The sequence below is a fragment of the Crotalus tigris genome, unplaced genomic scaffold (genome assembly GCF_016545835.1).
Source record: "Crotalus tigris isolate CLP2741 ecotype Arizona unplaced genomic scaffold, ASM1654583v1 scf7180000021160.8983255:1529534, whole genome shotgun sequence".
NCBI lineage: Eukaryota > Metazoa > Chordata > Lepidosauria > Squamata > Viperidae > Crotalus > Crotalus tigris.
Genome location: NW_024098373.1, coordinates 682,133 through 702,500, shown reverse-complemented (window position 1 = coordinate 702,500; position 20,368 = coordinate 682,133). Strand labels below are relative to the sequence as shown.

Here is a 20,368-nt window from a genome sequence, read left to right as displayed (position 1 = left end):
CCTCTTTCTCCTTCTCTCCTTCCTTCTCCCTCCTCTAATCTTCCTTAAACCAGATGCCCTTCTAACCCCATGATGTTACCCACCCTAGCTGCATCATCAAGCGTCTGCAAGAAAACCACCAAGCTGAGAGACCCCCATGGATCCCACACTTCTCCTTTTTTTTCCTTTCTCCTTCTCTCCTTTCATTCCTTCTCCCTTCCTCAAACCCTACTCCCTTCTAGCCCTGACCAGCCCACCTAGTCGGCGCACGAAACGTCGGCAAGGAAACCCCCCCCCCCAAGCTCAGAGAGCGCCAGGGACCCCCCGCTTGATGAGGAGCGCTCCAGCGCGAGGGGCTGGGAGGGCGCCGGTTGGGGAAGCCCGCCGGCACCGCCCCCCGCCCCCGCCCCCACCCGCGCGTGCAGCTCGCAAAGACCCGCCCCTCCGCCATGCGCTGCGTGCCATGCCCGGCATCGCCACCACCGCCGCCTATCCAAGCTCCTTCGCAGCCGGGATGGAGGGAGAGAGAGAGATGGAGAGAGGGAGAGAGAGATGGAGAGAGGGAGAGAGAGAGAGAGAGAGAGAGAGAGGGAGGGAGAGAGAGAGAGGGGGGGAGGGAGAGAGAGAAGGAGGGAGAGAGAGAGAGAGGGAGAGGAGAGAGAAAGGGAGGGGAGAGGAGGGGAGGGAGAGAGAGAGATGGAGAGGGAGGGAGAGAGAGAGAGGGAGAGAGAGAGGGAGGGAGAAAGAGGGAGGGAGAGAGAGGGAGAGAGAGAGAGAAAGGGAGGGGGAGAGAGAGAGAGAGGGAGGGAGAGAGAGGGAGAGATGGAGAGGGGGGAGGGAGAGAGAGGGAGGGAGAGAGAGAGGGAGGGAGAAAGAGGGAGGGAGAGAGAGAAAGAGGGACCGCTCCGCCACCAAGGATCCGCCCGGGCTGGGCTGCAAGCGCTCGCTGCAGCGCCCGGGCTCCAGCCGAAAGATCCGGCGGCGAAGCTGTGCAACCGGGAGGAAAAAAAAAAAAAAAAAAAACCAAGCACGCGTCGGGGTGGCAGCAGCCTCGCTAAGGAAGCGGCCGCTGGAGACGCTGCAGCGGCAGCGGAGCTGCTCCGTCCGTCCGCCCGCCGCGCTTGGGCATCGCCGCGCCCCGAGATGCCCGGATCCCCGCCGGCCCAGCCTGCCTGCCTGCCTCCCTGCCCGCCCGCCGGGATCGGCTTCCCCCTTTCCCGCGGATCCATCGGCGTTTTATTCCCGGCCATCTGCGCGCCCCCCCCCCCCGGGATGGGTTGGTGGTTTTCCCTCCCCGCCTTCTCCACCCTTGCTTGCAAAGGCGGGCATCTCTTCCGCCCATCGCTGCGGCCCGATCCGGCCCGGATTCTCTCTCCCCCCCCCCGGCTCTTTCTCCCGAGCCTCCCCCCGCCCCGCTCCGGACTCACATCGGCGCGGCAGCGTGGGATGATTGTCCGGCGGCAGCCAAATCTTCTGGATCCGGCTCTGCGTCAGCTCCATGGGCATCTTGGCGAGCCAGGTGTCGCCGCGCTCCGGCTCCACCTTCGTTGCGGATGCGGGACGCGGGATCGGCGGGGAGGGAAGCACACAAAAGGAGGCGGCGGGAGAGCGGGGGGAGCTTGGATCGGTCGGGGTGCTGGGTTTTTTTTTCTCCCCCCCCCCCCGCCCTGCGGATCGCTGTCTTTTGCAATGGGGCGTCGGAGGGACTCTGAGCGAGGCTGGGGGCCGGGCGGAGGGTGCAGCCCCCCCAAAGCCGACCCTAAATCGGGGGTTCTCCAAACTCCTGTCCCGGACGGAAGAAAAAGCCCCCCCCCCGCTTCAATCCCAAAGGCCGGGCTTGGCGAAATGCCTGGTCCGAAACGAGGTAAGGGGGCGCGCCGGGTCCTCGGCTAAGCTCTGAGGCTGGACCTGAACCGGGTCGGCGTGGCTGGAGAAATGAAGCGCGGCCGCCCTTGCGCAGCTTTTTCTATGAGCCGGCCGGCACTGTGACGTCACGGGAATGGCCCCGCCCCGCCCCTCTCTCTTTTTCCCCCCCTCCCTTCCCCCCCCCCCGGCAACCGCTGGGAGGGGCGGCGGGATTCTTTCGCTTCCCGCTGCTGCCCCCGCCCGGCGGCTGGCTGAACCGAGGTGCGCCCGCGGGCGCAAGAACCAAGATAGAATCGTAGGGCTGGAAAAGACCTTGGAGGTCTTCTAGTCCGACCCCCTGCTCAAGGCAGGAGATCAATCAACCAATGGGACAGATTGCTTTCAGAAATCGTGGGAGCTTCGTCGCTGGAAGCTTTCCAGAAGAGACTGGGCTGCCATCGGTCAGAAATGGTGTAAGGCAGTGGTTCTCAACGTGGGGTCGAGACCCCATTTGGGGTCCAACGACCATTTCACGGGGGTCGCCAAACAAGGCTGTCTGCCATTTTCCCCCCCTTTTCTTTGGCCACGTCCCTGGTACCCGGTGATGAATAAGTGGTTGGGGGTCACCACAACATGGGGAACTATATTATGGGGTCGCGGCATAAGAAAGGTTGAGAACCACTGGTGTAAGGTCTCCTGCTTGAATGGGGGGTTGGACTAGATGACCTACAGGGTCCCTTCCAACTCTGTTATTCTATTCTATTCTATTCTATTCTATTCTATCCCATCCCGCCCCGTCCCGTCCCGTCTTCTATTCTATTCTATTCCGTATTCCGTATTCTATTCTATTCCACTCCGTATTCTATTTCTATTCTATTCTATTCTATTCTATTCTATTCTATTCTATTCTATTCTATTCCACTCCATATTCTATTTCTATTCTATTCTATTCTATTCTATTCTATTCTATTCCATTCCATTCCATTTCCTATCTTCTATTCTATTCTATTCTATTCCATTCCATTTCCTATCTTCTATTCTATTCTATTCTATTCTATTCTATTCTATTCTATTCTATTCTATTCTATTCTATTCTATTCTATTCTATTCTATTCTATTCTAATTATCTCATATAATCTTGGTCAAATGGTTATCCAGTCTTCCTCTCTCTTCCTCCCTCCCTCTCTTCCTCTCCCCCCCCCAACAAGGCAGAAAGATTTCTCTCAAGGGATTCACTGTCCTCCAGATGTGCGCAGCTGGGACCTCTCACCCGAGGGGGGGGGATGAGGGGCATTGCAATGGTTCAACATCTGGAGGGTGCTGTCTAAGGCATAATTGGGGTAAGGATGACAGTTCTGTTTTTTGAGTGGCTTGCAAAGCACAAAAAGAGACACAGACACAGGGTCCAAACAAAAATACAACTTCTCCTTAAAGGATCTTCATCGCAAAGAGTGAGATCCCTCCTGTTTTTCGATTTAAAGAAGATAACAGTCTAAAACTCACAACCTTGGCAGCTTTAAGATGGGCGGACCTCAACTCCTAGAATTCTCCAGGCTGAAGTAGTAACTATCAGTTAGTTTAGTTTATTGATTAGCCCATGGGCCATATCAAGATACAGAGTTCCAAACGTATTAATAAAATCCTATAAAAACAATTTAAAATGGAAATTGGAGTAACATACAATACTTTAAGATACAGACAAGTAAAACAAGATAAAATTATATTTCAGTATCACCCCTGCAATCTACCCCAATCAGTCACACATATGCCAATCTTATCTGTACCATTTTACTCAAGTACTTCCTCTGTTAAGTGTTGTTTTCAAATTCTCGTTGCCCATAAGATATGTTGTTTTAATATGGGGTTCCCAATAGGTCATTTGTTTAATTTTTAGATTGGGTTAGATTAGATAACCTTTATTGCCATTTTTTTCCTGTGGGCACAATGGCACACATTAAAAATGAAATTTAGTTGCTTCCTCTCAAAGTGTACATATACATAAAACATATTTAAAACATACTATATACAACACAGGTATAGACCTACACCCTTACATATAAGTAACATATAAATATTAATTGCTGTCCATTTTGAATACATAATGGAAGGAGGAAGCTTGAGAGTTTATAAGGTTGATACTGTATGGAACAAAACTGTGATTGAATTTGGATGTTTTGCTTTGGATGCCACGGAGCCCCCTCCTCCCAGAATGGAACAAGGAAATGTATGAACCAAGATATCTGTGTCTCACCCTTTATACAAATAACAATCAAATAGTACGTGAGCCAAGTTTTCAACCTCTACTGCTCCGGAAATGCAAATATGTCCATCATTATGGTATAGAATGGAATCTCCCATATCTGATCATTGTATCAAGCTGTTCGAATCTCACTCGCGTAGATATCTCCCTAAGATGTTTTGGCCATTGTAACTTTAAGTAGCTGTCTGTTTGAAAAGTAGGTAACTATCAGTGAAACGGACAAATTACGAGAAACATACTAAAACTTACAAAAGTAGGAGAGGGCACACACAGAGGGAAATGCACAAACAGTGGCATTTTAGTACCTAACATCTAACTTTATGCCATGAATAGCCAGGTTCACACAGGACGCTAGACAGATAGTCCTCAAATTACACGCATTCGTTCGAAGTTACAACCAGCACTGAAAAAACTGACTTATGACAGTTTTTCACACTTATCATTGTTGCAGCATCCTAAGGGGTGACGTGATTAAAATTCAGACGTTTGGAAACTGACTTGTAATTATGACGGTTGCAGTGTCCCGGGATCATGTGATCCCCTTTCATGACAAGCAAAGTCCACGAGGAAGCCAGATTCACTTTACAATCATGTGACTAACTTAACAAGTGTGGTGATTCACTTAACGACAAGAAAAGTCGTAAAATGGAGCAAAATTCATTCAACTGTCTTGCTTAGCAATGAAAATTTTGGGCAGCAAGTGTAGTCATAAGTTGAGGACTGTCTGTCCTGGGATATTTTGGCAAACGGGCCATCGTAGTTTGCAGGCCCAATTTAGGGCCTGGTACGCTGTGAAAGCCTGACTTAACAGTAGCTTATTCAACAAGCTATAGGTCAGGGGTCTCCAAACTTGGCTGCTTTAAGACTTGTGGACTTCAACTCCCAGAATTCCTCAGCCAGGCACGCTGGCTGAGGAATTCTGGAAGTTTAAGTCCACAAGTCTTAAAGCAGCCAAATTTGAAGAGCCCTGCTGTAGGTAAACAAACTGGAATTTAGCATCATGTGAGCCTGGAAATAGCTCCCTCCCAACAGTAGTATTTTCTAGGAAATAAGAGCACTGAATTCAGGAAAAGGGAACTTCTGTACAAACTATTTTGGATGGAACATAAATTTGAGGGATTCTTGGCTCTATCAAGTCAAAACTCGTCACTCTCCACAAAGACAGGAAGAAAAAAAAACTCTTAAAAAGCAAACATGAGACAAAACAGGATTATTTATTTTTCTGCTTTCAAAAGTGAGTCTTTTGCTAAGAAACGAGCAGAAAAGGGCTGTGGGTCTCCCTGCAGATTAAAAAACGAAGGAATTTGTTTGGAAAGTTACCCTTAAGAAAAAAGCACATGGCAAGAGGGAGAGGGGAAAAAAACAAATACGTTTTTTGGTACTGAAATGCAAGCTGCTTTTGGAAAGTAATCAGTGTGGCGGATGGCAGTCTATGAGGGCTTTCAGGAAACGTGGTGCAGCTTTTAGACGAGAGAAATGACAGGGTGGGAAATTTTCAAGAACTTCCAAGTGATGTCACTCTTTGTTAAATCCACCTTGCATCTCAAGACACTTCAAAAGATCCATTTTGGGAGCTTTGGAGATCAATGTGGGGGGAAGGGAGGCGCTTGAGACAGGATGGGGCAGACAAAAGGCATGAAAGTCACTTGGCGTAGCTAGTGGTTTTCCAGTGTAACGTTTTGCATCGGAATTGCAAAATACGAGCGCCAGTTTGGTGCAGCGATTAAGGTATCAGGCTAGAAATTGGGAGACTGTGAATTCTAGTCCTGTCTAAGTCATGAAGATTGTCTGGCTGACTTTGGGCCAATCAGCAGGAGACGGTGAGTTCTAGACCTAACTAAATCATGAAAATCGTATGGCTGACTTTGAGCCAATCGCCAGGAGATGGTGAGTTCTAGTCCTGCCTAAATCATGAAAATCGTATGGCTGACTTTGGGCCAATCACCAGGAGACGGTGAATTCTGGTCCCGTCTTAGGCAAAAAAGCCAGCTGGCTGACAGGGGACCAATCACCAGGAGATGGCGAGTGCTAGTCCAGGCATCGGCAGGAAAGCCAGTTGAGTGATATTGGGTCAATTACTAGGAGACCGTAAGTTCTAGCCCCACATTAGGTTCCAGCCCTAGGAAGCAAGCAAGTGGCAAAGCGCTTCCAAAAATCTGATTTGTCCATGCAGTTATGGACAAAAGGAAGGAAGGAAGGAAAAATTCTTTAATAGTTGTGCTTTTCTATCATGGCGGCTACTAAGACATGCACCTTAGTGGGGCCCAGTACTCTCACATGCTTCCTGTGTCTCTTTCCCATCCTAAGTATGGCCATCAATCCAGGTGCCAATTTAAAATCTCCCTTTACGCCTCCATTATTTTATTGCCCTAGAGCAGTGGTTCTCAACCTTTTTAATGCGGCGACCCCCAACCGGTCGTAAGTCGAGGACTACTCAACTGATGCAGCACCGTTTGCAGACTGGGACTTTTGGCGGGCTCAGCAGGGCAGAGACAGCCTGGACAATTCCTATTGGCTTTTGAAAGCCAATAGAATTAGGCTCTATTCAAGAGAGTCTCTTCTATTGGCTTTCAAAAGCCAATAGAATAAAAGGGAGTAGCACAGCTAAGGAAAAGGGGGAAAAAATGGCGGACTGCGTTGTTTGGCGACCCCCGTGAAATGGTCGTTCGACCCCAAATGGGGTCCTGACCCACAGGTTGAGAACCACTGCCCTAGAGCAAGGGTAGGCAACCTTCGCTCTTTTATGACTGGTGGACTTCAACTCCCAGAATTCCTGAGCCAGCATGAGGGAACTATGGCCCCTCATGACTCGTGGACTTCAACTCCCAGAATTCCTGAGCCAGCCTGGCTCAGCTTGGAAACCTCTCCCTTTCCCCTCAGCATGGCTGGCTGAGGAATTCTGGTAGTTGAAGTCCACGAGTCATAAAAGAGCCAAGGCTGCCTACCCCTGCCCTAGAGCATTCTGGGAAATAACAATGATTGGTGTCTCTGAGGAAATAAAAAAAGTAGGACTCCCAGATGGAAATTTTCAATCTCCACCATTCTATCTGATCCTGATACTGTCAAAAACAGTAGGGCTTGCCCAGAATCAGAAAGCTAACCCTGTTTTCCACCACCAGAACAATGTGTTACAGCCACAACTTCATCTTACACAATTGACTTGATGGGAGGATTGCAACAGCTTCCTCGGATTGCAGTCTAAAATAATTTCTTGGCAACAGAGACCAATCTCAGCTTCCTATTTGGATAAACAGTATGTGTTGATGGCTCTGTATAAAGCATTTAGAAAGCAACAAGACTCGTATCAATTCATCAGGAAAAATAATATCCAGCTGTAAATGTCAAATAGTCTAACTCTAAAGTCCTAAGATTGCGTCATGCTGTGTAGCAAATACGTAAGTCTAATACTGTAGTGCTGAAAACAGGGTATGTCTTGTACCCTTTTCCACCTATAGAATAACACAGTTGGAAGGAACCCTGGAGGTCATCAAGTCCAACCTGCTGCTCAGGCAGGAAACCCTACACCATTTCAGACAAACGGTTGTCCAATCTCTTCTTAAAAACCTCCAGTGTTGGAGCACCCACAACTTCTGAAAGCAAGCCATTCCATTGATAAATTGTTCTATCAAGAAATTTCTAAGTTGTTTCTCTCTTTGATTAGTTTCCATCCATTGTTCCTGCCTTCAAGTGCTTTGGAGAATAGCTTGATTCCCTCTTTTTTGTGGCAGCCTCTCAAATATTGGAAGAGTGCTATCATGTCACCCTTAGTCCTTTTCTTCATTAAACTAGACATACCCAATTCCTGCAATTGTTCTTCATATGTTTTAGCCTCCAGTCCCCTGATCATCTTTGTTGCTCTTCTCTGCACTCTTTCCAGAGTCTCAACATCTTTTTTTACATCGTGGTGACCAAAAGTAGATACAGAATTTCAAGTGTGGCCTTACCAAGGCCTTGTAAAGTGGTATGAACACTTCACGTGATCTTGATTCTATTCCTCTGTGAATGAGGCCTAAAACTGTGTTTGGCCTTTTACTTCCTTTCTGCAGAATTTCTTCCAGTGCAGTTGGACTACCGGCTGTGAGTACTGTTTGCTGGGTGAAAATACTCTACCAATTAAGCCCTTAAGAAGGAAGAAACCAGCACAAGAGGAATAGTATACTATAAGTTATCAGCTGCTGTCCACTGTGGCTGTGGCACGTTCCTCACGTTCCTCCCAGCCTGCTTGTCTTTCATCTCGGCTTGCAGAGACACACAGAATCCTGTCAGCACACAGGCGACAGTTCTTTGTCTGATCATCGTGCAGCCATGCCTCTTCCTCATGCGCAGAAGCAGCCTTCAGCTGGGAATCTCCAAAGCATACCTTGGCAAGGTGTCCAGAAGCCTCCTATGACTCATTCAGCGTTGCTCAAAATAAACTGATTTTGCTGGAGCATCAACACCTTAAGCGGCTTCAGCCATATAGGACAGTGATGGCGAACCTTTTTGAGACCGAGTGCCCCAAAACCGCCCACCCCGTCCCCACTCCGCCCTGCCCACTGGACCACCCACCATCTCCACAGCCTGCCACAGATCACCCAGCCAGCCCAGCAGCACCATGGTGGCCACACCCTCCACCCATACCCCACAGCATCATCTGTGTGCGATGGGGCGCAAGAGTGGAGTCTTGTCCCCACTGCCCGGCTACCATGTCCTTGGCTGCGCTGCTTCATATGGGCTGTGCCCGGGGGCAACTCTCCTCCGGGGGGGGGGGTTGCTGGTGAGGAGGGGGCCGTGGGAGGAGGCGGGGCTGGAGCAACGATGTGTGTGCCCACAGAGAGGGCTCCAAGTGCCGCCCCTGGCACCCATGCCATAGGTTCGCCACCACTGATATAGGAGATCATCAAATGCCAGTGGGGTGAACAGGTGCAAATTTAAAAAAAAACAAACAGGGACTGCACCTAGAGTAGGTGGGTCTGTCCTCTGTTTATTACTGCTCCAAAGAAAAGCAGTTCCAATTCTGCCCCTACTATGCCTACTTTTTGCAAACATCTCTCTCCAAAATTCACGCTTTCCTTAACGTTTGCCTCTGGGCAAAACTGCTTCTGGTGCCTTATTTTGTAGGAGGTTAAATGGCATTGTACCAAAGGTGCTCTTTCAGAAGGCAACTGGACTTTCTTGTTTTTCTTTGAAGACGTTTCGCTTCTCATCCAAGCAGCTTCTTCAGCTCTGACTAGATGGTGGTGGGGGATGGAAAGAGTTATACTCCTTGCAGACAGTTGGTCCTTTGCATCTTTTTAGAGAGTTGTTGAGGCTGCAGGATATTTTCTGCCCTGGGTCTCTTCACTGTTGGAGACATGTGCAGGCTGTTGGGGATGAGTCCATGTTGTCTGCATCTCAAATTGAAGCGCAAATCTTTCCTGTAGCCTGCAATTTTAAGCTGGAAATCTGTTCATACTCCCACATCCTTCGAAGAGCGTTCATCCCAAAGTGCATCGCTAAATGTCTATGGAGATTCTCACTCTTCCAGGTCATGGTTGTTCCAAAAGTGCTGTGTCCCCAAAAGGGACACAGGGCAGGAAACATCTTGCAGCCTCAATGACCCTCTAAAACAGTGGTTCTCAACCTGTGGGTCGGGACCCCATTTGGGGTCGAACGACCATTTCACGTGGGTCGCCAAACAACGCAGTCCGCCATTTTTTCCCCCCTTTTCCTTAGCTGTGCTACTCTCTTTTATTCTATTGGCTTTTGAAAGCCAATAGAATAGACTCTCTTGAATAGAGTCTAATTCTATTGGCTTTCAAAAGCCAATAGGAATTGTCCAGGCTGTTTCTGCCCTGCTGAGCCGGCCAAAAGTCCCATTCTGCAAACGGTGCTGCAAGTTGTCTGCAGCGAAGGTGAGCTGTCTGGAAGTTTCCACCCCTCCCTGCTGCGCAACTACTAAAAATGTAAGTAAAAGGGGGCCAGGGGTGGGAGGTGGGAGGCCGGCAGGCGCAGGGAGGGTTGCTGGCGTGCGTGGGGCCCGGCGGGTGCCTTACCTCCCTTCGGCTGGGCCAGCTGGTGGCCCAGCCGGTGGTCACCCTGCACTATCGCTATCCCTTGCCAGCTACACCTCAGCCGACGCAGGGGGCGGCACCACGCATGCGTGGCACTCCCGGGCAGAGAAAGTCCTCAACTTACGACCGGTTGAGTAGTCCTCGACTTACGACCAGTTGGGTAGTCCTTGACTTACGACCGGTTGGGGGTCACGGCATTAAAAAGGTTGAGAACCACTGCTCTAAAAGAAGGCAAATGACCAGCTGTCTGCAAGGAGTATAAATCTTTCCATTCCTCACCATCCAGTCAGAGCTGAAGAAGCTTCTGGGATGAGAAGCGAAACGTCTTCAAAGAAAAACAAGGAGGTCCAGTTGCCCCTCCTGAAAAAAAATCACCTTTGGGACAACTGTGACCTGGATGATGGAAAACCTCCCCTATAAAGTTAAATAGCATTTGCCCATTTGGGTTGGGTAAAACAATAGCAATTAACGCTAGCACGGTGTACATTGCAAACAATAAAATCAACTGCAGAACGGTATTTGGCGCCGTGCCATTTGAGACCTCATGACCTACTGTTGTGCAAACTTCGGGTTGTGTTTATCAGAAAGCTTCAATGTGAGGAAATTATGTTGTTGGACCAGACCAGGAAGATCCAAGATTTGAATCCACCTCAATCACAGAAGCCCACTGGGTCACCTGAGGCCAGTCACTCTCTTCCAGCCCAACTTACTACAGGTAATCCTCAACTTACAACAGTTCATTTACTGACCGTTGAAAGTTATAATGGCACTGAAAAAAGTGACTTACGATCATTTTTCACACTTAAGGCCATTGCAAGTGAATAATGTAAGATTGATGAAAAAAAGAGCCTTGGTAAGACCACACCTGGAATACTGCATCCAGTATTGGTCACCATGATATTAAAAAAGATGTTGAGACACTAGAAAGAGTGCAGAGACGAGCAATAAAGATGATTAGGGGACTGGAGGCTAAATCATATAAGGAACGGCTGCTGGAATTGGGTATGTCTAGTTTAATGAAGAGAAGGACGAGGGGGGACATGATAGCTGTGTTCCAATATCTTAGGGGCTGCCACAAAGAAGAGGGAATGAAGCGGTATATAAGTCTCATAAATAAATAAATAAATAAGCTATTCTCCAAAGCATCTGAAGGCAGGACAAAAGGTCATGGATGGAAACTAATCAGGGAGAAAAACAACTTAGAAATTTCTTGATAGAACAATTTATCAGTGGAACCGCTTGCCTCCAGAAATTGTGAGTGCTCCAACACTCAAGATATTAGGAGAGGGGTCTTCCAACATGGCTCTTTTATGAGTTGTGGACTTCAAATCCCAGAATTCTTCAGCCAGCATGCCTGGCTGAGGAATTGTGGAAGTTGAAGTCCACGAGTCATAAAAGGGCCAAGTTTGAAGACCCCTGTCTTAAATCTAACAAACAAAAGGGAGGCTGGCTGAGGAGTTTTGGGAGTTGAAGTCCACAAGTCATAAAAGGGCCAAGTTTGAAGACCCCTGTCTTAAAACTTACAAACAAAATGGAGGCTGGCTGAGGAATTCTGGGAGTTGAAGTCCACGAGTCATAAAAGGGCCAAGTCTGAAGACCCCTGTATTAGGATATCTGACAGGATGAAATCAAGGAAGCTGGGAACCTTTAGCTTGAGAAAAGATTGAAGGACAGAGGATAAGAGCTGAAGAAGCTTCTTGGGTGAGAAGCAAAACGTCTTCAAAGAAAAATAAGATAGTCCAGTTGCTTCCTGAAAAAGCATCTTTGGGACAGAGGATAAGATATTAACTTTTTTTTTTTTTTTTTTTTTTAGCAAAGGACATGACACCAGTTAAAACCTGTTCTCTATGGAATAATAGCTCTAAGATCCAGGAAGGAAAATTCTAAGAAAATTCAGAATAAACATCTTAACAACAGGAACAATTCAACTGAGGCCCGAGTCAGTTGTTGAGTTCCTTATTGGGGGGGGGGGGGGGAATGGCCATTTTTAAAGGCCATTTAAAGGTCAGCTGGATGATTGTGCTGAATAGTTAGACTGAGTGGCTGAAAGGGGTTTTCCCCACAGTATATCCCACAGGCTTGATTCAGTGCTGAAAGGAGCAACATTTCCTATCAGTGAAATTTAAATTGCCCACCGATTAGTTAATATACAAACTGCTTCCTGTCCATAACAACTCTACGATGATTTCAGTGAGTTAGGATTTTAAAGGCTCCGAGATGATTTCCTGGAGGGTCAGTGAAATTTGAGATTTTTGAACTCAGCCTACATTTTTCAGCCCTAAAGATTGTCTAAAGCAGGGGTAGGCAACCTTGGCTCTTTTATGACTGGTGGACTTCAACTCCCAGAATTCCTGAGCCAGCCATGCTGAGGGGAAAGGGAGAGGTTTCCAAGCTGAGCCACGCTGGCTCAGGAATTCTGGGAGTTGAAGTCCACGAGTCATAAAAGAGCCAAGGTTGCCTACCCCTGGTCTAAAGGCAAGGCTGGGCAACTAGGACAACTTTACGACCTGTAGACTTCAACTCCCAGAATTCCTGATCCAGTCATGCTGACTGGGGAATTCTGGGAGTTGAAGTCCACAAGTCTGAAAGTTGACCAGTTTGTAGACCTCCGCTCTAGACTAGTGTTGTGTGAAGGCAGACAGAATGGAAAAAAGGGGGCAAAACATCTCCAGCTTCAATGGCAGTCCAGATCAGGATGCCAAAGTGACTTAAACCAAGAAACTGCAAGCATTTAGGAATAATCTGATTTCTTTTTAACAAGCATCTCTTTCCTGGAAACAGATTTACACAAAATGAAATGGGGGTTGAGGGAGCAGAGACCAAAAGCATTAACACCCCTGTGAGGTGACACTGTTCCCCCCCCCACAGAAAGAAAAGTATATATAGATGGGGATGGAGCTTAGGATCCATCCGAAAGGAGATGATTAGGAGACCAGAGGCTAAAACATATGAAGAACAGTTGGAGAAATTGGGTATGTCTAGTTCAGAGGTAGGCAACCTTGGCTCTTTTATGACTGGTGGACTTCAACTCCCTGAATTCCTGAGCCAGCCATGCTGAGGGGAAAGGGAGAGGTTTCCAAGCTGAGCCAGGCTGGCTCAGGAATTCTGGGAGTTGACGTCCACCAGTCATAAAAGAGGCCAAGGTTGCCTACCCCTGGTCTAGTTTAATGAAAAGAAGGGGTTGCCACAATGAAGAAGGGGTCAACCTATTCTCCAGAGTACATGAAGGCAGGACAAGAAACAACCAACGGAAACTAATCAAGGAGAGAAGCAACCGAGAACTAAGGAGAAACTTCCTGACAGGAAGAAACATTAACCAGTGGAATGACTTGCCTCCAGAAGCTGAGACTGCTCCATCAATGGAGGTTTTCAAGAAGAGATTGGGCAACCATTTGCTTGAAATGGTATAGGCCAAGGGTAGGCAACCTCGGCTCTTTTATGACTCGTGGACTTCAACTCCCAGAATTCCTGAGCCAGCATGGGGGAACTATGGCCCCCTTCATGATTTGTGGACTTCAACTCCCAGAATTCCTGAGCCAGCATGGGGGAACTATGGACCCCCTCATGAGTCGTGGACTTCAACTCCCAGAATTCCTGGCCCAGCATGGCTCAGCTTGGAAACCTCTCCCTTTCCCCTCAGCATGGCTGGCTCAGGAATTCTGGGAGTTGAAGTCCACAAGTCATGAGGGGGCCATAGTTCCCTCATGCTGGCTCAGGAATTCTGGGAGTTGAAGTCCACCAGTCATAAAAGAGCCAAGGTTGCCTAACCCTGATATAGGCTCTCCTCCTTGAACAGGGGGTTGGACTAGAAGACCTCCAAGGGTCCCTTCCAGCTCTGTGATTCTGTGTCTGTGAGATCAGCGAGAAGGAGCTGAGCCCTCTTCTTCGGTCCCCGTTTTGCTCCCAGGTCACAAGCTGTTTGATTAGTTCATTTCCTCGACGGGAATTTCCCCTGGATGATTCTTACTCAGAACCTCCGGCAAGAGGCTGTCACTCCATGAGGGCCCTGACCGTTAATTGTGTCATCTGAGGTAAATGCTGCAATGGAAGAGAAAAGCAGTTTCATTTCGCACTGCACGTCCTGAGGAAAAGCATCACTCTGGACTTGAGGCAGGGGGAAGTGCACAGAGTTAAGCTAGCTCAGGGTTTCTCAATCGTGGCAACTTTAAGATGTGTGAACTACAATTCCCAACCTTTTGGGCACCAGGTGACCGGCTCCGTGGAGAGAGGTTTTTCCGCCGACTGGAGAGTGCGTGGTTTTGTGTGCTGCCTGCATCCCATGGATGGGGCTTTGCTTGTTTGTGCGGACCGGTTGCTGGCATGCCGCAGCCCAGTACCGGTCCACACACCGGGGATTGGGGATCCCTGGCTTAATAGGATTTTGCATGACTTCATGCTAAGCCATGGTTGAATTCCCATCATATTCTCAGCCACAAAAGAACCAAGCTCATTTGAACCTAGGCTAGCATGCTGTATGGATCCACTTAGCAATTATCACTGACCCAAACTCTAAAGCAGGGGTCTTCAAACGTGGCTCTTTTATGACTTGTGGACTTCAACTCCCAGAATTCCTGAGCCAGCATGGCTCAGCTTGGAAACTTCTCCCTTTCCCCTCAGCATGGCTGGCTCAGGAATTCTGGGAGTTGAAGTCCACGAATCATAAAAGGGCCAAGGTTGCCTACCCCTATCCTAAGTCCTCCTGTTCTAAGCGGTGAGCCTCCTAGACCAGGGGTAGGAAACCTTGGCTCTTTTATGACTGGTGGACTTCAACTCCCAGAATTCCTCAGCCAGCATGGCTCAGCTTGGAAACTCTCCCTTTCCCCTCACCATGGCTGGCTCAGGAATTCTGGGAGTCGAAGTCCACCAGTCATCAAAGAGCCAAGGTTGCCTACCCCTGGTTTAAGTGATTGACTTTGCTTGTCACAAGGTCGCAAAGAGGACGTCGTAAGCCGCAGTCACATAACTGAAAGACGAACCAAGTGGCTGTAAATGTCGGTTAGTTGCCAACCACCCAACAAGCAGTCATATGACCATGGGGGGTGGTGGTGGCTGTTGGAACTTAAGAACCAGGTTGTAAAGATCCGTCTGCCCCCCCCCCCGGGTCTGTCATAACTTTGACGAATCACTAAACAACTGGTCAGTAAATATGGCTGGCTCAGGAATTCTGGGAGTTGAAGTCCACAGGTCGTAAAGAGGGCATAACTGCCCATTCCTGCACAAAGGCAAAACACACACACACACACGTTTCGCAGGTTGTGCAATTGTAGCTATTGGGTCTTTCATGAAACTGGGTAAGCTGGTTGTGTAACTGTGACCTGCAAAGGCACAGTTGTGAGATTCAGCCACTCCAGACAGCTCCCGTTTCACCCTGGCAGGCAATCCGGATTCTTTTTTTTTGGGGGGGGGGGGGAAATCCAGAATATCAAACTGCACAGAACTCTCTGTATCTCAATCAGCTGGCAGAAGAATATAGGGGGAAAAAGACAAATCAGATTTTCATTGCATGAGCTATGGAGCTGGCAGGCGTGAGAAAAACATGCTCGAAAACTGAACGCAAGTTGCCAACAGTTTCTGAACAAAGAGCACCCGAAAGAATGTGTTTTTGAGGAATAAAAGTCTCCCTATTTAATTCATTTTTTAAAAAAATAAATAAAATAAAATAAACAAATCCAGCAGCTTAAATGTGGGATGAATCTGAAAGGTGTTTTGTCCCTTTCTGATTTTGCAGCAGGCATGTTAAAGAGGGAATAATTCTTCTCTAACAGAGATGCTCGGTTGACTGGAGCGCATGAGATTTCAGCCAATTAATTCAAGAGGCAGGCATTTATTATTGATTTATTCACATTTACATGTGAATAGAAGCCGTGGATCGTCTCCCGGATAGCTTTTTTTTTCACTCTCCCGGATAGCTTTTTTTTCACTCCTAAATATTGAAAGACTTTCCAGGATGATCCGGAAAGGACAAGAGTTTGGACAAGAAGAGTTTAAAAGCGCCTGAAGGCAGGACAAGAAGCAACAGACCATCGAAACTAATCAAGGAGAGAAGCAACTTAGAACTAAGGAGAAACTTCCTGACAGTTAGAACAATTAACCAGTGGAACAACCTGCTTCCAGAAGCAGTGAATGCTCCAACACTTGAGATTTTTAAGAAGAGACTGGACAGCCATTTGTCTGAAATGATATAGGCTTTCCTGCCTGAGCAGGGGGTTGGACTAGATGACCTCCAAGGTCCCTTCCAACTTTATATTATTATTATTATTATCATTCATCGCACAGTCAGCCAGATGTTCAGACTGGATTTGGCATTTGGTCTACCTATCGAGTCCTTACCCAGGACCTGGGATAGGCAGATGTGGATGTTTGATGGTATTACAGGTATCGTCGCAGGATGGAAGCAGTTCCTAATAAGGCCGCCTTTTGCAATTGACTAATAGCAAATTTGTCAATGCCAATGGTGTTCAAGTGGTGCTCCAGTTGTTTTGGGATTGCGCCCAAGGAGCCTATGACGATTGGTACTACCCTTGCTTGCTTTTGCCACAGTCTTTCTATTTCTCTTTGTAGGTCTTTGTATTTTGTTATCTTCTCCAGTTCTTTCTCTTCTATTCTGCTATCTCCAGGCACTGCCACGTCCACTATCCAGACTTTTTTGTCTTTCTTATCGACAATTGTTAGGTCTGGGGTGGTATGTTGCAGGTGCTTGTCTGTTTGAATTCTGAAGTCCCAGAGCAGTTTAATTTTATCATTTTCTATGACTTTCTCTATTTATGATCCCACCAGTTTTTGCTTACAGGCAAATGATATTTTTTGCAGATCTTCCAATGCACCATTGTTGCTACTTTGTCATGCCGCTGCTTGTAATCATTCTGTGCAATCTTCTTGCAACAGCTTACCAAGTGGTCCACTGTTTCTTCAGCTTCTTTGCATAGGCGGCACTTACTGTCTGTTGCTGTCTTCTCAATTTTGACTTTGTATGCATTTGTCCTTAAGGATTGGTCTTGTGCAGCCAGAATTAATCCCTCGGTCTCTTTCTTCAATTTTCCTGCTCTTAGCCATTGCCAGGTCTTGTTATTATCTGCTTTCCCAGCTATTTTTTAATGTATTGGCCATGTAGTGCTTTGTTTTCCCATGCCTCTATTCTGTTCTTCATTTGGTCTTTCTTGTAGGCCAGTTTGGTCTCTCCAGTAGTTAGTAAGCCTTGCTGATATACTAATTTCAGTGCATCTTCATCATTGTTCTTCAGATATTCTTCCAAAGCCATTTTTTCTTCTTCAACCATCTGATGTACTTGTAGCATTCCACGCCACCTATTTGCCTTGGTAGATAAAGTCTATCAATGTCACTGCGTGGATGAAGGGCGTGATTCATTGTCATTATTTTTCTTGTCTGCCTATCCATTGCTTTTAGTTCTGCTTGAGTCCAGTCCACTATTCCAGCTGTGTACCTAATGACTGGGATTGCCCAGGTGTTGATTGCCTTTATGGTATTTCCTCCATTGAGTTTGGATTTTAAGATCTTCTTCACTCTCTTGATGTATTCACATCTAATCTTTTTCTTGACTTCAGTGTGCTTGATGTTGTCAGCTTGAAGGATACCCAAGTATTTGTAGTATTCTTCCTCGTCCAGACTCTTAATTTTATTTTCGTGGGGCATCTTGATTCCTTCAGTTTTCACTATTTTTCCTTGTTTGATAGTAAGTGTGGCACATTTGTCCAAGCCAAACTCCATTACAATATCTTGGCTATATATACGGACAGTGTTGAGCAGCGATTCTATTTCAGATGATGTTTTTCCATACAGCTTCAGATCATCCATATAAAGGAGGTGGCATAGTCTGGCAGATGTTTTTGATGTTTGATAGCCATGTCCTGAGTTATTCAGTATTGTTTACAGAGGAAACAGTGCAATAACAAATAGTAATGGTGATAATGAATCTCCTTGAAATATTCCTCTCTTGATATTAACCTCTCCCAGCTTTTCACCATTGATCTGCAACTGTGTCGTCCATTGTGCCATCGATTTTTGCACAAATTTTCTGATGTTTCTACTGACTCCTGTTATTTCTAGGCACTTGATTATCCAATCATGTGGCAGAGAGTCAAATGCCTTTTTGTAGTCAATCCATGCCACATTCAGGTTGGTCTTCCTTCTCTTGCAGTTTTCCAAGATCATTTTGTCTATTAGGAGTTGATCCTTTGTTCCTCTGCTGTTGGGGCGGTTTCCTTTCTGCTCAGGTGGAAAGAGATTGTTTTCAACTAGATGCTGTTGTACTGCATCAGCTACCACACCAGTTAGTAATTTGAATGTTGTGGTTATTATTATTATTATTATTATTATTATTATTATTATTATTATTATTATTATTATTATTATAGCAGTTAAAGATCCCTTTCAGGTTTTACACAGGTAGTCCTTGACTTAACCAATTTGTTCTGGGATGTTTCATTTACTGACCGAACTACAACGGCACTGAAAAAAGTGACTTATGACATTTTTCACAGAATAGTTGCAGCATCCCCACGGTCACGTGATCCAAATTCAGATGCTTGGCAACTGTCTCATCTTTACGACGGTTGCAGTGTCCTGGGATCATGTGATCTCCTTCTGGGACCTTCCAACAAGCCAAGTCAATGGTCCCTTCCAACCTTTCTCTTCTCTGTTCTACCTCGAGCATGTTGCAGTGAGGAAGCAGCTGCCAAAAAAGCCGGCATAGTCTTAGGTTGCAATAACAGAGGGATAGAATCAGGATCACGTGACGTGTCAGTACCATTTTATATTGCCTTGGTAAGACCACACTTGGAACACTGCATCCAGTTTTGGTGGCCACGATACAAGAAAAGACGCTGAGATTCTAGGAAGAGGTCAGAGAAGAGCAACAAAGATGATTAGGGGGCTGGACGCTGAAACATATGAAAAATGGTTGCAGGAATTGGGTGTGTCTAGTGTAGCGAAAAGAACTAGGGGCGACATGATAGCAGTATTCCAGTATTTGAGGGGCTGCCATAAAGAAGAGGGGGTCAGGGTATTCTCCAAAGCAGTTCAAGGCAGGACAAGAAGCAATGGATGGAAACTAATCATGGAGACAAGCAACCTAGAACTAAGGAGAAACTTCCTGACAGTGAACCAGTGGAACGACTTGCCTCCAGAAGCTGTGAATGCTTCAACACTGGACGTTTTTAAGAATTGGGTAAGTCTAGTTTAATGAGAAGAAGGACTAGGGGTGACATGATAATTGTGTTCCAGTATCTAAGGGGCTGCCACAAAGAAGAGGGGGTCAATCTATTCTCCAAAGCACCCGAGAGCAGGACAAGAAGCAACGGATGGAAACTAATCAAGGAGAGAAGCAACCTAGAACTAAGGAGAAATTTCCTGACAGAACAATTAACTAGTGGAATAGCTTTGCCTTCAGAAGTTGTGGGTGCTCCAACATTGGAGGTTTTCAAGAAGAGATGGGATAAATGGTATATATCAGTGATAGTGAACCTTTTAGAGACCAAGTGCCCAAACTGCAACCCAATACCCACTTATGCATTGTCGGGTGCCGGGTGGATGTGGCCCATTGGGTGTGCGTGGCCCATTGGCTGGGCATGGCTGCGGTGGTAACAGCAGACTGGGTGGGACTAAAAAGTTCAATCAATCAATTCCAACTTTGCAAAATCTTTTTTTTTCCTGTCAGAAGTTGAAATTGACTGATTGAACTTTTTTTTTGCACACGGCAGCAAAGGCCTAAAGCGAAAAGGTTTTATAAAACTCAGCTGAAGGCCTAGGACTGGGGGAACGGTGCACGTGCCCACAGAGAGGGCTCTGAGTGCCGCCTCTGGCACCCGTGCCATAGGTTCGCCACCACTGGTATATATGCTTGAGCAGTGGGTTGGACTAGAAGACCTTCAAAGTCCCTTCCAATTCTGTTATTCTATTGGAACATTCTGTTCCGTTAAAAGGATTTCCTAACTTCAAACGTGCTCTTTCAGGGGAAGTTCATGACGCTTCATAATGTATTTTTCGGAGACACTGTCTGAAAATATGCTCCATACAGCTGAGATTCCTACAAAGGCTGGATATGGATCCTTTCCCAATGCCTAGAGACTTTCATGAAAAGCAGAGGGCCAAACCTCTGCTCGTTCCAAGTTTGCTTTGCAAAGCCCTCAAAAGCAGCTGACGCCGATGGGAGAATGAAAAGCTGAAAAGGGTTTCTGATGCGGCAATTTGTGTCCCGGCTCACAGTTGCCCAGCCTGGTTGACTTGGACACGGTTC

At 46.9% G+C, this 20,368-nt stretch overlaps 1 protein-coding gene across 4 annotated transcripts in view; it reads right to left on the bottom strand.

Annotated features, from left to right (window-relative positions):
• Positions 1-20,368, bottom strand: part of PFKFB3 (6-phosphofructo-2-kinase/fructose-2,6-biphosphatase 3) — a 79,643-nt gene that overhangs the window by 38,258 nt on the left and 21,017 nt on the right. The window contains exon 1 of one of the 4 annotated variants that reach the window (XM_039369513.1): positions 1,407-1,947. The exons of 1 other annotated variant lie outside the window; for it this stretch is intronic. In XM_039369513.1, the coding sequence (XP_039225447.1) occupies positions 1,407-1,485 (79 nt within the window). In that variant the 5' untranslated portion in view covers positions 1,486-1,947. Of the gene's footprint in view, positions 1-1,406; positions 1,948-20,368 lie in introns of those variants that run through there. 2 more of the 4 variants (XM_039369515.1, XM_039369514.1) reach the window with 2 other exon arrangements.